Source organism: Salmo salar, chromosome 26 (genome assembly GCF_965601325.2).
Source record: "Salmo salar chromosome 26, fSalSal1, whole genome shotgun sequence".
Taxonomy (NCBI): Eukaryota; Metazoa; Chordata; class Actinopteri; order Salmoniformes; family Salmonidae; genus Salmo; species Salmo salar.
In genome coordinates, this window is record NC_138316.1 from 10488144 (window position 1) to 10512759 (window position 24616).

Sequence of the window (24616 nt, forward strand, 5' to 3'; positions counted from 1 at the left end):
AAACAACATTCATTATTCATTCTGGCCATGTCTGCAGCTGCAGGGAGATTGTAATGGATAGTCCACAGAAGACAACTGCCTGGAAATGCTGGATGATTTATTGTTGCTTTTTATCCAACCACTGCATCTGCACCAGTTATTTTACATAACAATGTAGCTACATCATTAGTTGGAAGTGCTGTTCTTTAGGGCTAGTAAGTATGCGCTTTGCACACCATCGCATGCATAATGGTTGCACTACTTACTTACTTACTTATGGTTGCATTACTTACACAGTAGATTGCTCATATCTTAACAAATAGGCAGGAATATAATGGCCATGGCATCCTAAAACAATCTGCCAAATGATCAATCAGAGTCTCATGAAGATAGGTCTTTAAAAAAGGACAAACTTTCAATATCTACAAATGATGACCTAAGGCCTAAGTACAATAAGCACTCAAAATAAGACATTTGTTGAAATAATTTCATCGAAAAAAATATACATTTGTTTTAAAATGGAAACGGCAACAGAAAATATAAGCCTGTGATTGTGAGTCAAGGAGTAGGCTACGCACATTGAGTAGGATTTACGTAGGTGTATTGACAGAGATTAATCCCTTGTTGCACTTTTAAGAGTGACATGATTTACAACAACAACAAAAAAACTCAGCATACAGTATTACCAGTGTTCTTGTAAATACAACACGTGCATGTGAACTAGCCATAGTTATCATTTAATAGGTTGATTATATTCCGGTCTGTTACAGTAAATCTTGTTTTTTTGTGAAATGGCTTGGATGGGTGATATGAATGTGTAACTTCATCTCAACATGATAATGGCAGTGCTCATTCAGCTAGCTATGAAAAGCTAGCTACTGTATAGCAGGCCAGGTCCAAGGTTATATCAGTTACGCATAAGGAGCTCTGAGTATAGGAAGTATCAATAAATAGATATATTACATCAATGTCTGCCCGGATGTGGTGTTATGGGCTGATACTGTACATAGTGCTCTCTGGATGCCTGGGTATTTGCACATCCTCAGTTTAATTCGACTAGAAACAGATTTTGGCATTACAGATTTTAAAGATCATGCAGGTAGGTTTTTATTTTCACACATTTTGTGTGTCTGTATGTAAAGTTTAAAATTACACAGTATGTTTCTCACTGGCGCAGTCTATAGCAGTTCACTTGACAAAAGCTATGTAAAAGTAAAACTACATTGGAGAAAAATACCTTTTTGTACATAATAACTGAAGCAAAGCAGGTTGAATGGAACCAGGTGTGAAATGTGATAAGTTGATAGTTGTATTGAACTACTTTAAATAGAACATGTGTAACAACTCTCGTATTCTCCAAAGATAAAATACAGCTGCACATATTCATAAATATGACAAATACCGTATATTACCTGATTAAACACTGCATGATTTTTTTTTGTTCATACATCATTTGTATAACTTTAGCTGCCGTTTTTAGACCCTGGGTAATGAGATCAACTTTAAACATTTTGTCCACTGTAATTCCATCACAGGGCTTTTGAATCTCCTATCCATTCAATATTGGCAGGCCTTTTACTTTCCGCTAGGTGCATTTTCTCGATTGCTTTCCAAGTGTGTGAATACATCACTTTACAAATAAAATGACAGCTCTACTGTAGAATAATTCACTTATATTTATCATACCATTACATACCATATACATAATCCCGTATACCACAGAAACACAGACATTACTTATCATATTCATTCTGTTCAGCTATAAAAAACAGATCAAAGAGGTGGTTAAATATAGGTACTACAAGTATTACATTGCATTGATGAGTTTCATTGAATATATAAAATGTGTTCATAGTTGGAAATCTTGGGTAATTTTGTGATATCCAGTGTTATGTCAGTTCGGTGTATGCTATTGTTGATATGTTATAGGATGCTGTGGGATAAATAATTGCAGGCAATGGGATAATTTCCATATAAGTGGATACATAGATTTAGGCTCTTAAATCCTGATCCAGGAAGGCAGTTGACCCCCCCCCCCCCCCCCCCCCCCCAGATCAGGAATTACTCAGTCCAGCCTTGTACGGTTACATTTGTATGTGTGGTATACTATTTGGGTATTTGGAATGGCAAAGCGGACAGGTGGTTATCTTAGTCATACAGTGGGTGCCACATGGCGATCTGCTTACGGGGGTTGTCTAGCATCTGCTGCCAGTGTTGGAGGCCAGTATTAGAGGCCTGTAAACCCAACTGACAGCGGCCCAGGGACTCCTGCTCACCAGGACTTGCCTGGTTCAACACTTCCAAGTCCAGACTGGATTTAGACAGCAGCTCGCGGGGAACCTCCAGCATCATCATCTCATTCCACACTGGGTTCATCTTGTGCTTGACCCGTCGCGTCTGCTTCTTCTTCAGCTTGGTAGTCTGGTGCTTCAGGGCCAGTTTCACAGACAGGTCTAGGAACAAGGAACAAGGCTTTTGCTACAGTGAAATCCACCAACAAATATTTTTTCTATCTTAGTATACTCTGTTGTCAACCTGTGGATGAATTATCCGTTCATAGTTGTATAATTTGATGAGCAGTTGTAGGCATCATACAATATGATCTGCAATGGGTTATATTAATAAACAGGGTGTACCTATGGAGTCCTTCAGCTTGTCCGACTGTAGTCCTCTAGCCTTCATCACCACTACTCCCAGCCGGTTGGCTGCAGGTAGATAACTTATGGACAGCAGGAGCTCTCCAGCTGACTGGACATCCTGCTGATTATAGTCAATCACACCAATTCACTGTGATTAGAACAGGTCACACGAAAACCTTTACTCTGCAAATAATGACAAAAAACACCGCGCAGAAAACTTCAACACACAAACAGATTTTGGTATACATAGGTTAGAACAAATATCAAAACAAGCAATGTCCATTTATGAATGACAATAAGGTGTGTACACGTGCCTGTTACCTTGACGCCATCATTAACGGACACAAAGGTCCGATTCACTAGTAATCAAATGGACTGGATGAATGGCTGTGTGAGTCACCTCTGTGCCTCAGAAAGATTAGGATTCATTAGGCACAAAATCATTATAATCACTGCTATTATGCTTCTGATGCTACTGGTGAATCTCATATTGATCTGAAATCGTGCCACTTTCGTAAATGGTCTTCGTGCCCACGCCCATACTGCAAAATGCACCAATATGTCACTTTACTAAGTGGAATATCAGAGACTCTTACAACCAGGAAAGAGTCTGTTGTAAAAGTAATATCATTTGAACGTAACGTGTGTGACGTAGAGGCTTTACAGTCAACACTCCACCTTTTGTCAAACTGTTAGCCAACTTTGCGGAGGGTTGATTAGTGAAAGTGATTGATATCTAGGATCTTTGGTCTTCCAGTAGTGCACATAAGAGGAAGTGGTTCGTATTATGTCCAAACAGGCCACACAAAAAATAGGGAGCCCACTAATGGACAAAAAGTCAAGGATTATGCATTAGTCAATATGCAGCATAGACAAGGCATAATTTGCTTTTTTAGGGGGTGCTTGAAAATGACATCTTAACTACATCATTTTAACAGCACCAAAGAGCTCAGTACAATTTTACAGCTTGAGCGTCCCTTTATAATCTGCGATCCATGGAAAGTAAACACTTTAAAGTAGCAGCCTGACTTCACTCTTGGATTTCCTGTGAGCAATATATCAAAGAAGTGTTAAGTAATCGATGCAAAGGGAATGGGGTAGTCTTGTTCTTTGAATAGTGTTCTTCTCTGAGTCATAACCCTATACAACTAAACTCAGCAAAAAAATAAACGTTCCTTTTTCAGGACCCTGTCTTTCAAAGATAATTTGTGAAAATCCAAATAACTTCACAGATCTTCATTGTGAAGGGTTTAAACACTGTTTCTCATGCTTGTTCAATGAACCATAAACAATTAATGAACATGCACTTGTGGAACGGTCGTTAAGACACTAACAGCTTACAGATGGTAGGCAATTAAGGTCACAGTTGTGAAAACTTAGGACACTAAAGAGGCACTTCTACTGACTCTGAAAAACACAAAAAGAAAGATGCCCAGGGTGCCTGCTCATCTGCGTGAATGTGCCTTAGGCATGCTGCAAGGAGGCATGAGGACTGCAGATGTGGCCAGGGCAATAAATTGCAATGTCCGTACTGAGATGCCTAAGACAGCGCAACAGGGAGCCAGGACGGACAGCTGATTGTCCTCGCAGTGGCAGACCACGTATAACAACACCTGCACAGGATCGGTACATCCGAACATCACACCTGCGGGACAGGTACAGAATGGCAACAACAACTGCCCGAGTTACACCAGGAACGCACAATCTCTCCATCAGTGCTCAGACTGTCCACAATAGGCTGAGAGAGGCTGTACTGAGGGCTTGTAGGCCTGTTGTTAAGGCAGGTCCTCACCAGACATCACTGACAACAACATCGTCTATGGGCACAAACCCACCGTCACTGGACCAGACAGGACTGGCAAAAAGTGCTCTTCACTGATGAGTCGCGGTTTTGTCTCAGCAGGGGTGATGGTCGGATTTGCGTTTATTGTCGATGGAATGAGCGTTACACATAGGCCTGGACTCTGAAGCGGGATTGATTTGGAGGTGGATGGTCTGTCATGGTCTGGGGCGGTGTGTCACAGCATCATCGGACTGAGCTTGTTGTCATTGCAGGAAATCTCAACGCTGTGCGTTACAGGGAAGACATCCTCCTCCCTCATGTGGTACCCTTCCTGCAGGCTCATCCTGACATGACCCTCCAGCATGACAATGCCACCAGCCATACTGCTCGTCTGTGCGTGATTTCCTGCAAGACAGGAATGTCAGTGTTCTGCCATGGCCAGTGAAGAGCCCGGATCTCAATCCTATTGAGCACGTCTGGGATGTTGGATCGGAGGGTGAGGTCTAGGGCCATTCTCCACAGAAATGTCTGGGAACTTGCAGGTGCCTTGGTGGAAGAGTGGGGTAACATCTCACAGCAAGACCTGGCAAAAATCTGGTGCAGTCCATGAGGAGGAGATGCACTGCAGTACTTAATGCAGCTGGTGGCCACACCAGATACTGACTGTTACTTTTGATTTTGACCCCCCTTTGTTCAGGGACACATTTTTCAATTTCTGTGAGTCACATGTCTGTGGAACTTGTTCAGTTTATGTCTCAGTTGTTGAATCTTGTTATGTTTATACAAATATTTACACGTGAATTTTGCAGAAAATAAACGCAGTTGACAGTCAGAGGACGTTTCTTTTTTTGCTGAGTTTACAACCAAATCAACGGTTTCATGAAAATGTTTTTCTCTCTTTCAGTGGACATCTAATAAATAAAATATCTCCTATCTTTCTTCAGTGTAGTATCATAGTGTGTGATTTCCTGAGGAGCTATAGCGCAGTCTACTGCTGTGTGTGTCATCCCTGGCTTCTGTCAGCCCCATCTGCTCCTGTGTTCTCTCTATGCAGCTATGACCATTAAATAAAGAGCTGAGAAACTTCTCACTGTGTTCAATTAGGAAATAATTCATCGTTTTTTTTCCGCAGGGGTGTATCACTTGCGTCACAACCTACATCATACAAACTCCCGCCTTCCCCTCCCTACATCTCTCAGCCTCCTCCTGTCCTCTGTCTCCTCTATCTGCTCTTCCTTTTTATCTTTGGCATGACTTATTTATCTCATGTCATCCTCGTATCTCTCTCCGTCATCTCCCACTCCCTCTCCAGCCCTCCATCATCCCTATTTGTGATTCCTGGCAGGACTTCATGCTCTCTTGCGCATCCCTGAAAGAAAAAAAATCCCCAGGGTTTGTGATGACGTAGATTCTGATCTGCTGCCTAGCTTGGAGGCTCACGATGCAGCAGCCATGAAAGACTGGAGAGCTGGCTGTTTTTTATTAAATGTTTATTTTCACACAGGTGTCCCTGTAGCTGAAGTTTTAATTGAAGAACAGCTTGTGGGTAGACAGAATGAGCTGTTCTGACAGAAAAGAGAAACAAGATCAAATTGGGTTTCTTATAAACCCCTTTTTTTTAAGGCTTCCCAGCCTTGCAAATGGATCAGAAGCTGAATAAACTGAAAAGGACTTGCAGTATACATTTTTTCTCTCTGTATGTACTCAATCCTTTCAGAGATTTCAATCAAAACGACCAACAACAATCTCCCTTTCAACTCTATATACAAATCCTCCCTGTGTCACTGAGACTGAGGCGTGAAATGGATTGCATTTTTCTATAGCAGCTTGAGTTGCTGTCCTTTTTACTAAATCATCTTTAGGTTAACATAAAGGCGGATGGTTATAACTGTATCTTGAGCAGGCTTAACAGTGCTTGTTACAGGGTAGCCATACAGACAGGCAGACCAAACCTAGCCATTGAGCTAAATTAGTTTGGCCTTGAATAAAACAATATTTTGATCACAGTGCCTAGTATTCAGTTTCACCAGATCTACAGAACAGTTGTCTTGTTTGAGAGCTGGGATGGCTCAAGTCACTATCAGATCACAGAGGGGTAGGGTCTCTCGAAGGATGCCATGGCAACGCCTACTTTTTATAATGAACACCTTCTGACAGCTCAGAGAAGCAGAGGAGACACAATTAGCACAGGTTCGAGATAGTTAGTGGAAACACACTAAACACATAGTGACGCATCTCACCCCAATTCAGAATCACTCATGATTCCACCCAGTCTTCTAAAGAAAATAAAGTTATAGTACTCCTCATTACAAAAAATTATATATATGATGGTCTTGAAGAGGAACACAGTCCTACACAATTCAATTGACAAAAAATATAATAATATTAAAGGGGAACTGCACCCGGTGATTTGGCCTCGTTTTTTGGCTTGCCATGTCCGTCTGGGAGAGAGGAGAGGAAGAGCTGGGATCCTATGAGAGGTTCATGGGTCTGTTCAAGGCGGTCTTCGACCATCCTTCAGAGGGCAGAAGGGAGGGGAGCGACTTCTCCAACTCCAATAGGGTGCCCAGACCGCTGCGAAGTACGCCCTCAGATTTCAGACTGTGGCAGCCTCCAGCAGATGGAATGAGCCGGTGAGGACTGCGCGGAGAGGTCCAAACGGAGTTGGTGTGTCGGGATGACAACTTATCCTTGGACGCACTCATCGCGATGGCCTCCGTCTGGATAACCTTGTTTGGGAGCGCCGGCACCTACCTCTTTCCTCGCCCTCCTCCTTTGGCTGTTGTGAGGCAGAGCCTGAACCCATGGAGGTAGGGGCCACACACTTCTCCACGGCAGAGCGGCGTCGCCGGAGAAAGCTGGGGCTCTGTCCCTATTGCGGCCAGGAGGGGCACCAGCTTCAGTGGTGTCCGGTGTGTCCTAACCCGGGGTCCACTATGGCAGAAGGGCAACCCTATGATCTTCCGTCTCCCAAGGTAGGCTTTGAGTATCCAATCATCACCGTTTCCCACCAAACCCTTTCTGGTTTCCATTTCACTGGCTGGCTGTCCCTCAGGGGTTGTCTCTACAGCAATAGTGGACTCCGGTGCTGCAGGGAATTTAATCGACCAAGCCCTCGCCTCCTCCCTGAACCTAACCTTGTACCTGCTCTCCTCTCCTTTTCCGGTCCAAGCCCTGGATAATCGACCATTGGGATCTGGCACTATCACGCACATCACAGCACCACTCACCCTCACCATGGGACCCATGCACCAGGAAAGCCTTCCCTTCCTCATCATCACCGCTCCTGTACACAAAGTCATCCTCGGCCTCCCGTGGCTCCAACGACATAACCCCACCATCTCCTGGTTGAGGATGAATATCACCGCCTGGGGAACAGGATGCAGGAGGACCTGCTATCCCATACCCTGTGGTTCCACGTTGGTTGAGAGTTTCGTGAGTGATCTTCAGCCCATCAATCTGTCCTCCTGTATTGTTGGCCCCTTGTTTTGGGATGTAGATATGGACATCCGCCAGGCTCTGTAAAGGGAATCCACTCCGGCTACCTGTCCTTCTGTCACGACTTCCTCCGAAGTCGGTTCCTCTCCTTGTTCGGGCAGCGTTCGGCGGTCGACGTCACCGGTTTTCTAGCCATCACCAATCCACCTTTCATTTTTCCATTTGTCTTGTCTTGTTTTCTGACACACCTGGTTTCAATTCCCTCAGTATTAGACGTGTATATAACCCTCTGTTCCCCCCCATGTCTGTGTGTGGAATTGTTTGTTGATTTGTGTATGTACACGCTAGACTGGTTTGCGCTGGGTTATGTCAACCCATATTGTGTTTAGTGTTCTTAGTGCCGTGTGTTTTGTTCGCCGAAATAAAAGGCTCCTTTGGCTACCCAACTTCTGCTCTCTTGTGCCTGACTCCCTTACAGCCAGTTACGCATACCAAACACCTCCAGAGCGCATCTCCATCCCCACGGGGGTAAGAGATCGGCTGTTGACCTGGGCACACACATCCCTTGCCGCTGGACACCCAGGTATCACCTGCACCATCCAATCCCTCTCCGATAAATACTGGTGGCCCACCTTGGCGCAGGACGTCGCCCGCTATGTCAACTCCTGCTCTGTATGTGCACAAACCAAATCTCCCCGGCACGCTCCAGCAGGGAAATTACTTCCCCTTCCCGTGCCTCAGCGGCCTTGGTCCCATCTGTCCATAGACTTTGTTACTGATCTCCCCCCTTTCTGATGGTTTCACCACTGTTATGGTTGTTGCTGCCCCTCTTCAGTGCACGACGTCGCTGGTCTACTAACCACCGGCCCTACACCCATCATTAAGTACACCTGCTCCCCATCATTACGCACACTTGCTTCCCATCATTACGCACACCTGGACTTCATCATCACCTTGATTACCTTCCCTTTATTTAGTCCTCAGTAGCCTCAGTCATCAGGCAGTATTGGTTTGTTTTGATTCATGTTCTGTACGCTTCTCGTGTTTTACTTATCTGCATTCATCATTATTAAACTCACCTTCTGCACCTGCATCCTGACTCCCGGCGTATATGTGACACTCCTCAAGAAATGTCGGCGGCTATGACAGAAAACAAATTCAAGTTGGCTTGGGGGTGTGGTTTGACGTGGGTGTATCTTAGGTGTGTCCTTGCCACCACCAAGACACACCCATCTGTCAGAACCTTGCCAGCAGCTGTGTCTCCCCAATTGCTATTGCATTCTTGTAGACATTTTAAACTAAGTGGTTTTTTTGATAACCTTTAAATGTAGTAGCAGGTCCATGTAGAATAAACAACCCTTTACATAATACCATAGAAGCAGTGTTCTGCTAACATAACAATGAACACCTTTCATTGTCATTCCCAGCTGATACAGACACTGTGACTATGAACATTTTTGTCTGGTGGTAAAGGGGCTACCTTGGCAAACATGTCAGAGTGGTCATACAGTACCTTCCTGTGTGGTATCCAGTATACAAAAGGAGTTCCCTGATCAGATGTAGAATACACATGGTTTCTCCCTCCCCATGTTGACTGATACCATTCAATTCACAAATGTATTTATTTTTTAAATAAATAAATGCATAAAAAAAGACAATACAAGTAAAAGTTGTTTCTAGTAAAATGTTTATGCAGAGTGCAAGATCTCTCTCCATTCAGATACATTAGTATCAAGCCCATCTGTTAGTCTGGACTTCATCACATCATCTTGCAAGTCTCCATGTACTGGCTCCATACATGTTTCTGTGAACACATATGCACATAGTCACTGTTCTATTACCAATGGCAGTTAGGATAGGTAATATCTGATGCACAAACAGGTACTATGTTGACGTTTTAACAAGTCAGACTAAACCTATCTAATGCTGTTCTCCCCATCAATGACCGTTGGTGAGCAGGTAAGAGGTGAGGCTGGAAGTGAGGTATTTGCCAGAGCCCCTTTGATGGGCATAGCAGCGTAGATCAGCTACTGGCCCCTCATCAAAGACACTGGTCGTCGGTCGGTCGGTCGGTCGGTCGGTCGGTCGCACGCACGCACGCACACACACACACACACACACACACACACACAGAGCACTGATTATGATTAGCCTAGTGAAACCAACCTGATCGCTGCATTCATCTTTCTATTATCACTTCAGATCAAGCTTGTTCCACCAAGTTAGGTTATGCCCCGGACATTATATGCATCTAAAAAGTAGAAAATAAGCAACAAGTAATGTCAGTTTACATCAATTATGTTTCACAATTGGGTTATCAAATGTATCAAAGTAATGAAGTGGGTTACCTTCTGTATTTTTACAAATGATGAGCCTGTGAAAGCTGTTGCCGCAGACAAGTGAAGATTGCTGGCCGGATACTTGCAATTGGAATGTTCACAGCGAGGGCCCCCTTGCTGGTCTCTATACTGCATGTTTGGTTGCAAATAGGACATCTCTCGAATAACAATATTTATATTGTGCCCTAGACATAATTTAGGCATGGAAATAAGATTACATCGCTAGCCAAATCATTTGTAGGAAACAACTTTGCCATAGTATGATGTCGTCAAATAACATCAGCTATGCTAGCGATTATCGTGATATTGAATATCAATATACATAACCAGATACATAACCAGCAGTCTATGGTCTAGCTATCAGTATTCTCACCACTACTGGGGACCAACAAACTCCAACCACCTATTCTGCAAGATAGAGTCCTTCGGCAGGGCATGCAAACCATAGTTGCTGGCTGTGCATCTTGCTGGAAGCATGCATTGCATGGTCAATCCGTATAAGTCTTTTCAGTCTCAAACGGCCGTGATCCTTTGAACATGTTGGTTGGGGGCGATGAAACAACGGAGCCCCATTCAATGAAGGTAAGTGAAGTGGGCAGAGTGGCGATTTGCGCGTGGAGCTTGGCAAAAGGGGGCATGATTTGTTGACATATTTGTAATCCAAACCCGACCTTCATTTACTCGTTGTGATGCACCGAGGTTCCAAACTCTATTTTAGACGAGACTGACTTCATGACCAAAATGACCTACTAGAATAAATGTTTCTGACTCATAGTCCTGAGGACCATGCCTCAGGACTACCTGGCCTGATGACTCCTTGCTGTCCCCAGTCCACCTGGCCGTGCTGCTGCTCCAGTTTCAACAGTTGTGCCTGCGGCTATGGAACCCTGACCTGTTCACCGGACGTGCTACCTGTCCCAGACCTGCTGTTTTCAACTCTCTAGAGACAGCAGGAGCGGTAGAGATACTCTGAATGATCGGCTATGAAAAGCCAACTGACATTTACTCCTGAGGTGCTGACCTGTTGCACCCTCGACAACCACTGTGATTATTATTATTTGACCCTGCTGGTCATCTATGAACATTTGAACATCTTGGCCATGTTCTGTTATAATCTCCATCTGGCACAGCCAGAAGAGGACTGGCCACCCCTCATAGCCTGCTTCCTCTCTGGGTTTCTTCCTAAGTTCTGGCCAATCTAGGGAGTTTTTCCTAGCCACCGTGCTTCTACACCTGCATTGCTTGCTGTTTGGGGTTTTAGGCTGGGTTTCTGTACAGCACTTTGAGATATCAGCTGATGTAGGAAGGGCTTTATAAATACATTTGATTTGATTTGATATCGATGCCACATAGGCCATTTTCAGAAGGATTCGTTGTTTTTTAGGGGCAGTCACTCTTTAACTTTGCAGCCAATGCCATCTACTATATATCAACGGTAAGAACAGGGTAGCCTACCTGTTTTGGTGGTTGAAGGTCGACCCAGCAGTCTGCGTTGGACATCATGCCCACATCAACCAGCTTGAACCTCATAACGCCGAGGTTGGTGTTCTGGGAGAAGCGGTCACAACTGTGCAGGGAGAGAGCCACTTCGCCCTCCACCTCATACCCTCCTGGCAGGGAGAACACCAATCCTTCCTCCCAGCGGGTATGGCTGGTCAGGCGTCGCGACGAGGTCTGGGCCTCCCTCTGTCCTGCTGCAAAGGTCAGGACTCCGGCCACATAGCCCTCACAGCCCGACCCCACACACAAATGCTCCGCTACAGAGAAAGACAGAGAGGGGAGGCAACAGAGAGAGGGGAGCAAACCATGAGAATAGCAGTCTATTGATGTAGTTTTAATTACATTTTTTACATTTTAGTAATTTAGCAGATGATCTTATCCAGAGAGACTTACAGTTAGTGCATTCATCTTAAGATACAGTAGCTAGGTAGGACAACCACATATCACAGTCATAGTAAGTACATTTTTCCTCAGTAAAGTAGCTATTAGCAAAGTCAGAGCTAGTAAGGGGAGGAGTAAAGTGTGAGTGTTTTTTTCACAAAAGGCATTCTTTAAGGGGGGGGGGGGGATTATTTAAGATACTCTTTGAAGAGGTAGGGTTTCAAATGTTTTCGGAAGATGGGCAGGGACTCCACTGTCCTAGCTTCTTTCACCATTGGGGTGCCAGGACAGAGAAGAGCTTTAGGGGTGGGAGGGCTAAGAGACCAGAGGTGGCACAACGAAGTATTCGGGTTGGGGTGTAGGGTTTGAGCATAGCTTGAAGGTAGATAGGGGCAGTTCGTCTTGCTGCTCTGTAGGCAAGTACCATGGTCTTGTAGTGGATGCGAGCTTCGACTCGAAGCTAGTGGAAGAGAGAATCTCATTAGCTGTTCCCAATTCCCTATTTCTGAAATAAGCATATATGACAAGGTCTGCCAAATACCTTATTATGTAGAATACTCTGATGCTAGAACTGTATAGGCTATGTATTAATAAGGAGAGTATGCGTATGCCTAGTAGATGTGTTTATGACAAACAATGCAGAAGCACTATGCAGACCCGGCATAGGTCTCTCCAACAGTTTCTCTAACAGCAAATAAAAATAGTAATTAGTGAAGCTAAGGGCTTTGTTATAATGAGATATAACTGAGCACACGGCAGGTGATAAACAAACCAAAGAGGCAGGACTCACAGACAGCTGGCCTGCAGAGAAGAGGGCACGACAAAACCTATTCCCCCCTCAGGAGACTGAAAAGATTTGGCATGGGTCCTCAGATCCTCAAAAGGTTATACAGCTGCACCATCGAGAGCATCCTGACTGGTTGCATCACTGCCTGGTATGGCAACTGCTCGGCCTCCGACCACAAGGCACTACAGAGGGTAGTGTGAACGGCTCAGTACATCACTGGGCCAAGCTTCCTGCCACCCAGGACCTCTATACCAGGCGGTGTCAGAGGAAGGCCCTAAAATTGTCATACTCCTGCCACCCTAGTCAGAGACTGTTCCCTCTGCTACCACACGGTACCGGAGCGCCAAGTCTAGGTCCAAGAGGCTTTTAAACAGCTTCTACCCCCAAGCCATAAAACTCCTGAACATCTAATCAAATGGCTACCCAGACTATTTGCATTGCTCCCCCCCCCTTTTTTACACCGCTGCTACTCTCTGTTGTTATCATCTATGCATAGTCACTTTATTAACTCTACCTACATGTACATATTACCTCAACTAACCGGTGCCCCCCACATTGACTCTGTACCGTTACCCCCCTGTATATAGTCTCGCTATTATTATTTTACTGCTGCTCTTTAATTATTTGTTACTTTTATTTCAAATTCTTATCCGTATTTTTTTAAACTGCATTGTTAATTAGGGGCTCATAAGTAAACATTTCACTGTAAGGTCTACAGTCGTGGCCAAAAGTTTTGAGAATGACACAAATATACATATTTACAAAGTCTGCTGCCTCAGTTTGTATGATGGCAATTTGCATATACTCCAGAATGTTATGAAGAGTGATCAGATGAATTGCAATTAATTGCAAAGTCCCTCTTTGTCATGCAAATGAACTGAATCCCCCAAAAACATTTCCACTGCATCTCAGCCCTGCCACAAAAGGACCAGCTGCCATCATGTCAGTGATTCTCTCGTTAACACAGGTGTGAGTGTTGACGAGGACAAGGCTGGAGATCACTCTGTCATGTTAATTGAGTTCGAATAACAGACTGGAAGCTTCAAAAGGAGGGTGGTGCTTGGAATCATTGTTCTTCCTCTGTCCTCCATGGTTACCTGCAAGGAAACACGTGTCGTCATCTTTGCTTTGCACAAAAAGGGCTTCACAGGCAAGGATATTGCTGCCAGTAAGATTGCACCTAAATCAACCATTTATCGGATCATCAAGAACTTCAAGGAGAACGGTTCAATTGTTGTGAAGAAGGCTTCAGGGCGCCCAAGAAAGTCCAGCAAGCACCAGGACCATCTCCTAAAGTTGATTCAGCTGCGGGATCGTGGCACCACCAGTACAGAGCTTGTTCAGGAATGGCAGCAGGCAGGTGTGAGTGTATCTGCACGCACAGTGAGGCGAAGACTTTTGGAGGATGGCCTGGTGTCAAGAAGGGCAGCAAAGAAGCCACTTATCTCCAGGAAAAACATCAGGGACAGACTGATATTCTGCAAAAGGTACAGGGATTGGACTGCTGAGGACTGGGGTAAAGTCATTTTCTCTGATGAATCCCCTTTCAGATTGTTTGGGGCATCCGGAAAAAAGCTTGTCCGGAGAAGACATGGTGAGCACTACCATTAGTCCTGTGTCATACCAACAGTAAAGCATCCTGAGACCATTCATGTGTGGGGTTGCTTCTCAGCCAAGGGAGTGGGCTCACTCACAATTTTGCCTAAGAACACAGCCATGAATAAAGAATGGTACCAACACATCCTCCGAGAGCAACTTCTCCCAACCATCCAGGAACAGTTTGGTGACGAACAATGCCTTTTACAGCATGATGGAGCACCTTGCCATAAGGCAAAAGTGGTAACTAAGTGGCTCGGGGAACAAAACATCGATATTTTGGGTCCATGGCCAGGAAACTCCCCAGACCTTAATCCCATTGAGAACTTGTGGTCAATCCTCAAGAGGCTGGTGGACAAACAATAATATCTAAAGACACTGAGGCAGCAGACTTTGTGAAAATGTATATTTGTGTCATTCTCAAAACTTTTGGCCACGACTGTACACCTGTTGTATTCGGCGCATATGACTTATAACATTTTATTTGATTTGAACCTATGCCCTCCGTTAGCATATGTCAACAAGCGTATGATGCTGGTGTGAACAGAGTGACAGCTTGCAAGCCTACCCCCAACACCAACTAACACCCACCCACCCGCAAGGCAAAGTAGATGCATTGCTGACCTTTTCATTGGGCGACGCATCAGCATCTACAGTCGATAAGCATCCACATACGGGGACCAGCCAACAGAGTGCCAACGCAAAGGCGTCCGAGTTACTCAACCCCTTATCAAATTACCCACAGTCTTATGAAGAGGGGAGACCGGAGGATTGCTTTGTCTCACCACAAATTAAATAAATTATTTTGTAGATGGAGGATATAAAAGAAGCAAGGCAGAATATTGAAATCGATGAAGCCAGTATGGCAGTGTTTGTGCGTCATCACTTTGCCACTTTATTGGCTTCGGAATATTGCTCCACAAGACACGATGCACTGATGGGATTGGGTTGTGAGGTCTCCATTTACAATTTCCTGTCACACCTTGATCTGTTTCATATGTCTTTGTGCTTGTCTCCACCCCCCTCCAGGTGTCGCCCATCTTCCCCATTATCCCCAGGGTATTTATACCGGTGTACTCTGTCTGTTGCCAGCTCATTTTGTTTCGTCAAGCCTACCAGCGGTTTTCCCGTGCGCCTAGCTTGCTCTAGTTCCCGTTTCCGACCATTCTGCCTGCCCTGACCCTGCCTGCCGTTCTGTACCTTTTGGACTCTGCTCTGGATTACTGACCTCTGCCTGCTCTTGACCTATCGTTTGCCTGCCCCTGTTTCTGTAATAAACCTTTGTTACTTCGAAACTGTCTGCATCTGGGTCTTCTCCTGAGCCTTGACAATTTCCATCTATTTGTTACTCTTGATTGACTGTTGCCTCACATTGATTTATTACATTTGCAGACAACTGCCAATTAGTTTTTTCCTCTAACTTTGTTTTTATTTGCAGAAGACATCTGTTTGTTTACCTCTTTAGATAATGTTAATAAATTAGGTTTGACAAAGAAATGCACTGTCATGGAAGTACTTAAATAAACTCAGCAAAAAAATAAATGTCCCTCTTTCTGGACCCTGTCTTTCAAAGATAATTAGTAAATATCCAAATAACTTCACAGATCTTCCTTGTGAAGGGTTTAAACACTGTTTCCCATGCTTGTTCAATGAACCATAAACAATGAATGAACATGCACCTGTGGAACGGTCGTTAAGACACTAACAGCTTACAGACGGTAGGCAATTAAGGTCACAGTTATGAAAACTTAGTAGACTAAAGAGGCATTTCTACTGACTCTGAAAAACACCAAACGAAAGATGCCCATGGTCCCTGCTCATCTGTGTGAATGTGCCTTAGGCATGCTGCAAGGAGGCATGAGGACTGCACATGTGGCGAGGGCAATAAATTGCAATGTCCGTACTGTGAGATGCCTAAGACAGCGCTACAGGACGGACAGCTGATCATCCTTGCAGTGGCAGTTCACGTGCAACAACACCTGCACAGGATCGGTACATCCGAACATCACACCTGCGGGACAGGTACAGGATGGTAACAACAACTGCCAGAGTTACACCAGGAACGCGCAATCCCTCCATCAGTGCTCAGACTGTCCACAATAGGCTGAGAGAGGCTGGACTGAGGGCTTGTAAGCTTGTTGCAAGGCAAGTCCTCACCAGACATCACTGACAACAATGTCACCTATGGGCACAAACCCACCGTCGCTGGACCAAACAGGACTGGTAAAAGGTGCTCTTCACTGATGAGTCGCGGTTTTGTCTCACCAGGGGTGATGGTCGGATTCGCGTTTATCGTTGAAGGAATGAGCGTTACACCGAGGCCTGTACTCTGAAGCAAGATCGATTTGGAGGTGGAAGGTCTGTCATGGTCTGGGGCGCTGTGTCACAGCATCATCAGACTGAGCTTGTTGTCATTGCAGGAAATCTCAATGCTGTGCGTTACAGGGAAGACATCCTCCTCCCTCATGTGGTACCCTTCCTGCAGGCTCATCCTGACATGACCCTCCAGCATGACAATGCCACCAGCCATACTGCTCGTTCTGTGTGTGATTTCCTGCAAGACAGGAATGTCAGTGTTCTGCCATGGCCAGCGAAGAGCCCGGATCTCAATCCCATTGAGCACGTCTGGGACATGTTGGATCGGAGGGTGAGGGCTAGGGTGAGGGCTAGGGCCATTCTCCACAGAAATATCTGAGAACTTGCAGGTGCCTTGGTGAAAGAGTGGGGTAACATCTCACAGCAAGAACTGGCAAATCTGGTGCAGTCCAAGAGGAGGAGATGCACTGCAGTACTTAATGCAGCTGGTAGCCACACCAGATACTGACTGTTACTTTGGATTTTGACCCCTCCTTTGTTCAGGGACACATTATTCCATTTCTGTTAGTTACATGTCTGTGGAACTTGTTCAGTTTATGTCTCAGTTGTTGAATCTTGTTATGTTCATACAAATATTTACACATGTTAAGTTTGATGAAAATAAATGCAGTTAACAGTGAGAGGACATTTCTTTTTTGCTGAGTTTATGTTTAATAGGTGAACTAGGGTCAACGTCATGTTTTGTGATACCTCACCCTTCATAATTTACATGAAGTGGAGATACTGGCAGATGATACTGTTGAGATCGTTGCCTTACCTTCTATCACGGTGATGTGTAGCTCGTTCTGGTCGGTATAATAGGTGAGAGAGAAATGCAGCTTAGGGTGGAGGATGGAGCTGCTTGTTGTCATCCCATTGGTAAGATCCCTGGCACAGGGGGTTTCGTCCTTTGAGTCTGGGAAAAGAGGCGGCGTTAGGGCTGGGAAATTCTACCGTTACAGATTTGCGTTGAGACTCAGATTTTTTATTTAAAATGTATGCCAAATAAAAACCATTGATTTCAAAGTTTTACAAACCATACAACTCCATCCACGAGGACTACTTTTAACAATTAACACTGAACATTTTACAAAAACACATTTACTGGAAGAAATATGCAGATGCAAAGTTTGGAAACAGAATTTCGGGAAAATATCCAGTTTTTTTATGTGTCCACGTTAAAAACTCTTAAATATGTGCTCTGAATTAAGATTTAACGGTGTCTGCAGATATAATGAAAGCTATGACATGACACATTGACTTTGAAAAAATATATTTTGGTTATTGAACTACAGTAAGTGAAGTGGATTTACACCCGGTAACGGAATTTATTCATGGGTCCGTGATCTGTACTACACAGGAATGCATAATTATGGATATGAATGTCATTCTCTTCATGGTGACGTATCCTAAATAGGTATACAAAGGTAGAAATACACAATATACTCCTTTGCATATTTGGGTATTATTCTATACACTGGCTATTATTTTAATGAGCTCTGCCCCCAAACAAGACCAAATTTGGTTGGTCCAGACCATATCAAATCTGAACCAATCATAGACGACTATGTTTCACAAGTTTTGACATCGAAGTACAGCACAGTAGAGTGCAGTAGAGTTCAGTACAGCACAGCACAACACAGTAGAGTAGAGTTCAGTACAGTAGAGTTCAGTACAGTACAGTACAGTACAGTAGAGTTCAGTACAGTACATTAGTGTACTCAACTCTAGTGTGCTCTACTGTGTACTGTACTGAACTCTACCCCAGTACTGTACTGAACTATACTCTACTTTTCCTTGCTGTACTGTACTCTACTGTAATGTACTGTGCGGTCCAAACTTGTGAACCCAACTGTGGTTTGTGACTACTATGATTTCCCATTGTAGCCAATTCAATTGCAGAAATTCCGTTACCAATGTTTCGGAAATTCCATTACTGATTTGGTCATGGAATTTCGAGTTTTAATCACTTAATAATTCATAAACAAAATTGGTATCAGTAAAAATACTATAACTAATTGATAGGTCTACTTTTACTTGTTACTTCTGTGAACTTTCATTATCCTCCCTCATGAGGGAGAGAAATGAGAAAATATCTTAAAGATATGTGGGTTTTTGGAAACGTAATTTCAAGGCATAAGGCAATTTTTCTTAAACTTACAGAAGGAAGAAAGATTTCTCCAAAACGAAATATAACTGTTAGTATTAGTTGGTAGGGGTCTATACTTCAACATTATTGTGTTTTGATGTATTTCTGATACATTTTAGACTTTTTCTGTTAGATGTTTTCTAAGACCTCTTTTCCATCTGTTTGACCAGAAATCAAAGCCTTTGCTTATTCCAAATTGTTAGGAAGGAAAATGTTAGAAAAATGTATATATGCCTTACTTTCTCAAAAATATAGACTCTTAGCTTTCATTTGACACCCAATGTGATATGCTCATATGAACCTAATATGTTGGTGCCCATGGGTCCTTTTATGTGGAAATGTCCGGCTGTTTTTCTTCCTAGGGACATTGAATGGTAAATGTGTGCATCAACTAAACCATGAAAATCAGTGTATCTTACATTTTATTTATATTTTTTAGAAACAATTATTTGATAAATAATTAACACACAATAGTCAAGGGTGTGTGCTAATAGTTTTTTTTTTTTTCAAATAATAAATCCAAGTATCCATGTATAGCCAAGTATAGCCAAACTGTCCGTTACTGTAAGGCAACTGCATTCAGGTGTAAGAAAGCACCAAGAATAGCAGTATGAAGCTCTTACCCCTCTGGGACCAGTCCTATCCATCATGCATTAGGTTCCATTGACTGACCACATCAATAACACTGAGTGGATGAGTGTAGGGACTAGGGAGGGAAGGAGGGAGAGCGGGGCAAAGCCTTTGATCACAATTCTCTGGCAGAAGGAGAAGTGCGTTAAGCAACACATACAATTATCTAGACTGAGTGAGTGGTAACTCTAATACAGTAGTAGGAAGTGATTCATTACAGTAATTACCAACAAAATGTGTTTCTGCCAAGAATTGTTTTTCCGATTTACAGAGAAAAAGTGGATGCAATCCAAAAATCCATTTAAATGTAAAATTTCACCTGAAAAATGTTGACTCTAAATAACTGAAGAGTATTACACATTGTATAACATGATGAAGGCATAGTAGCTATGAAAAGAACAGGAAATTATAAAGGGATTTATTTTGTTTAATTCAGGGTGTTTGTTATTGGTTGGGGTTTACCTTGTCTGAGGATCGTGAACGTGTCAGAGCTGTCCGTTGCTTGGTTACCAGCATCAGGCTCAGTCGAGGGTCCCTCGGGAGAGGGTTCGCCCCCCTTCTCTGAAGCATGATCAGGGTAGCTGATGACCTCAGATGAGGTCACAGATGGTTTGGGCTTGTATATTTTGGGAAATTTCAACAATGTCCTTGGTTGGATGGGCTCTGTGGATTTTTCCACACTAAACTAGAGGAGGAGGAAGAGTTGGTTAAAGACAGGCTCATAAAACTGTACTATGAAACAATGTGTGGTGAGAAATCACAGCTAGTTTGTAGACTGCTTTCATGAAGATTTAGTGTTGGTCGTGCAGTTCAAAGACAGCAAGCCTGCTGTATGCAACCAATCCCAGAGGGGTTCATTACAGCCATAACAGTCCATTATCACTGCAGTCTGGCAATTCACAGGAAAACATGGAACATCAATTTACAGTGAATGCACCTCTCTGACAGTCAGCTAAGTGTGGTCCATTCATATGAGTGAGTTATGGTTATACTGATAAGAATTTCCATCCATTCTCCTGGGCTTGCATCATTACTCTCCCAAATCAAACTCTAAAACTGGTAACTGGTAGCCATTATGTTAAAGCATAGAACTTTATTCATGCTTGTGGAATAAATTGCACATTGTTATGTTACATTCCATAATGGGATATAAACATTTCAGAGGAGGACTAAAGGGTAAGGTTGTTATCTCTCCAACCAGCAAGTGTTCTTTCACCTCCTTAGCAGCACATTTAAAGTACTGCAAAAAGCAAGCTGACTGGAACATGGTGTCTCCCTGGAGCATGCATCATGTGTGAGGGCTTGTGTAAGCTGAGGAAAGGAAGACTGTGTGCAGCCTGGTCTCATAGACTAGACTTAACATAGTAAATGTAAATCTGGTATGATATATTACATTTGGTATGGTTACATAAGACAGAAGGTTAGGAGTTATGTTAAAGGCTTAACGCAAACTGCACAGACAACTTTAACATTTTAGCTAATTAGCAACTACTTAGCATGTTAGCTTAACCTTAACCCTTTAACCTAACTCCTAACCCTAACCTTAACGCTAACAATCCTTTAACTTAACTCCTAACCCTAACCCTAACCCCTAGCCTAGCTATTGTTAGTCGCCTAGCTAACATTAGCATTAGCCACCTCGCTAACGTTAGCCACAACAAATTAGAATTCATAACATAGCATTACAAATTGGTCAAATATTGTACAAATTGCAAATCATAACATTTCATAAGAATTGTAATTCATAACATATCATACAAAATGGATGATGGACATCCACAAATGAATAAATACCAAACAAAACTTAACATATCATACTAATTGGAGTGTCCCGGATTTACATTTACTATATAAGGTCTACCCCTGAGTCCAGGTTGTAGCGTGAGCTGCACGGGTACCCTGCTCCTCCCTCCTCCCCAAATTACACTGACACAGATGTGCAGGGAACCTATGCATTCATTATTAGGCTAGTTCTAGCAGTTTTTTTCCGCTCTGAAAGATTCTGAATCACTCATCATCTCGTCACAAACTCATCGGATGGGTATCTGCATCTAACACCATTATTTAGCCATCTTCAAATGAGACCCATATGCAGGAACACTACACAGCCCATAAGGAAATAGGAATTTCAATTAAACACACTGTAGTTCTTCAAAGTGGTTGCTGAGGTGTTAAGTCTGCTTCAAAGCTGTGGAATCTCACTCCATGACTAATCAGTCAAGGTCAAATGTGGACATACGTGCGACACCTTCTGCTTGGCTCAGAGAGAGGATGGGTGGGTTCACTCTAAAGTGGACTGCAACAGACAGTCAACCTTTCCCACAGAAAGGACACGGTTGGTGAGCAGAACTTTGATACAATGCCACAAGTCGAGTCACAGGTTAAGACTCCTGCAGCCCATTGGAACATGAATACAGTGCTCTACTAACTGTACTCCAGTGCCCATAACAGTAAAAAAGACTACAACAAATTATCATCAGAGGAGGCAATTGGAGGGCTCTATCTTACCGCAGTCCATTATTGTAATGTAACCCCTATCTGATGTTTTACTGCTGCATTTCCTGTGTTACAATCTATATATCAGTTAAGGGCAACATCAAAGGTTGTCATAAGCAGATATGGCGAATCGTCTTAGCTCACTAACTTCCCTGTTCAAAAATCTAAAGACTAGTTGTTATGTCAGTGTATTAACCAACTGTAGTTAGCTATGTTATTTACCAGGATGTCATGCCACTCAGAGTAACTGTAGTTACTCAAATCAAACATACAGGACAAAGCTTTCTGCACTACAATTATAGATCACCTATGAGATAGCTCTACACGTGATATGACATTTAGTCAATGTTATCACTCAATAACCATGGCATTCACTCCAGTCCCACGTCACATAAACCTAGTGACACAGATTCACCAAGTCACATGCGGTGCTGGTAATTACCCTCCCAGGAAAGTAAGTTCTCCAATATCTGAGTCCATGTGCAAGTACTGCAGAAGGGCAGCTCACCTGCTCTGAGGAGTGCAGAACACTGGGTTTAGCCTTCTCTGGGTCTGCATCTTCACCACTTTCCAGCTTGCCTTTCTTACAGGACCTGCAGATCAGTGAGAGCCCACAGAGAGTGAGGATGCCTGACGCAGTGCCCAGCGTGGCACCAAGGACAGCAGCTGTGGTGAAAATCATGCTGGTCAACAAGGGCAACACAAGAAAAAATAAAGAGGAAGAAGAAAGGAAGCTAAAAATGTCCAAGTTACTCTTCAGGCAGCATTACAAATAAAGATGTGGAGATGCTGATTGGTTAGTCTGCAGCAAATGTCCCACAAAAATAGGACGATTTTTCAGGAGACAGACTGCACTTCATTCGTGTACCAGCAGTTGGATGCAAGCACTTTCAGTATGCAGTTCCCTCATCCAGAGACAGAGGGATAATGTTCCTGTCTGCAGAAGAGAACAGCGTGAGAGAGAGGAAGCCCGCCTTGTCTACTTGCATATATTCAGTGAGAGGAGGGATGAGAAAAGACAAAGGGAGAGAAAGGAGTGGGAGGGTAGAGACTGGCTGGCTGCTAGCTGGTTAGGACAGAATATGTATGTTTCATTGATTCTTCCCTTCTCTGTCTCTTTTGCTCTTTAGCTCTACGTTTCTTTCTCTTCCTTCCTTCTCTTCCCCACTACCACTTTCCTGTTGCCCTCAGACACATCCATGTCTGGCATCTGAATGACGTCAGAGGTAAAAATCCTACTCCCCAGAATAACCTTTTTTTTTTACACACCAACAGAAAGTTACAAAAAATAGGCTGATCTCATTCCCCTTCTCTCAACGCACTATCCCCATTATGCTGTTCAGCCAGGAGAATGCGCACCACCACAATATTGCTGTTTATTCCTCATGGCTAAGCAAAGGATACCTCTCTGAATAAAACATCTCTCTGAATCTAAAATTGCTAGAGTAAGAAGACATTTCATTTAGCCACATGAACAGTCAAAAACAAATCTATTCTCGCTGAGGGGGAAAATCTCCCGTCAAATTCTATATTTGGTCCCCCAACTTTTGCATTAATATGCAGTTTCCATGGAAACAACATAACCCACACTACAAACAGACCCTCAAAATCTGTGAACATCTTGGGGCAAAGCACTGTTTTTAGCACTGCCGTAACCAAAAGTATAGTACTTGAACATGACAAATGAAAAGGCTCAAAGGCTCATTCATAACAGCAGTAGCTGACTGCAAGTAGTTTCACTTTGCAAGCTCTTCTGGAAACATGCTGTATAATGAAAGCCATCATCATGGCTGTCTGGATAACTTAATAACACTTCAGTCTTCTTTTACATTCCATCCCCTTGTCTAGATTAATCACATCCTGAAATGTCCCCCAGGGCACTGGCCATCTCTCCAAACTGTGTGATGAGGTATGACGTATGATGCCTCAGTTTGGTTTTCCTGACCGCTTTCATTCAGAAGGCAATACTGGTTCATAACTCTCGTTTTTAACACAGCTTATCTATACATTTTAAACAAAAAGATAGCATTCTATAGGTATACATGTATCCAGCAATCTACGTCCAGTGTTACACTCGCAGGAGGCCTTTTGCCTTTTTGTAGGCCGTCATTGTATATAAGAATTTGTTCTTAACTGACCTAGTTAAATAAAGGTTATATAAATAAAATAAATAAATTCAATATTATCATTTCAGACAGTGAGGGAAGTGCCTTTTAGACAATACTTATTCATGGATTTGAAATGAATATGCAGAGGACAATATGTGAATTGAAGGATTACCCAATGTAGAAAATAGGCCTAATCTTTGATGCCATCTTGAGGATGTAAGAGAAAGTAAAATCTGCAGTTGATTCATTCATTTTTTAACGTATAACTTAATATGTAGCCATTGATTCTTGAAGAATGCAATTTATTAACGCAGCATGAGCTTAGTTCAACTGTAATACCCCATCAGAACCCAAATTATAAGATTGTTTTACTCCAATGTTCGTAAAGAAAGTAAATGTAAACATCGGAGGCTCCCGAGTGCCGCAGCGGTCTAAG

The 24616-nt window shown here is 43.3% G+C and overlaps 1 protein-coding gene across 2 annotated transcripts; it reads right to left on the bottom strand.

The window, feature by feature from the left end:
- Window positions 1–76: 76 nt before the first annotated feature.
- Window positions 77–23279, bottom strand: syt13 (synaptotagmin XIII). Of its 2 annotated transcripts, none has more exons than XM_014175161.3 (6): window positions 22581–23279; window positions 20039–20261; window positions 17576–17713; window positions 11634–11935; window positions 2616–2736; window positions 77–2432 (listed from the first exon to the last, which is right to left on the bottom strand). In XM_014175161.3, the coding sequence occupies exons 1-6, from the start codon at window positions 22752–22754 to the stop codon at window positions 2128–2130; spliced, it is 1263 nt and encodes a 420-aa protein (XP_014030636.1). In that variant the 5' UTR covers window positions 22755–23279; the 3' UTR covers window positions 77–2127. The 2 variants fall into 2 exon arrangements, with proteins under 2 accessions (XP_014030636.1, XP_014030635.1); XM_014175160.3 differs by having other exon boundaries at window positions 2616–2739; window positions 22581–23277.
- Between the last annotated feature and the right edge of the window lie 1337 nt (window positions 23280–24616).

Excerpts from the sequence above, each read along its gene's own strand:
- syt13 (XM_014175160.3), bottom strand. The coding sequence starts at position 22,754 with ATGATTTTCACCACAGCTGCTGTCCTTGGTGCCACGCTGGGCACTGCG. Across the intron at positions 17,714-20,038 it reads GTTCACGATCCTCAGACAAG|ACTCAAAGGACGAAACCCCC; the intron begins GTAAACCCCAAC and ends CTCTTTTCCCAG. Across the intron at positions 11,936-17,575 it reads ACACATCACCGTGATAGAAG|CGGAGCATTTGTGTGTGGGG; the intron begins GTAAGGCAACGA and ends CTTTCTCTGTAG.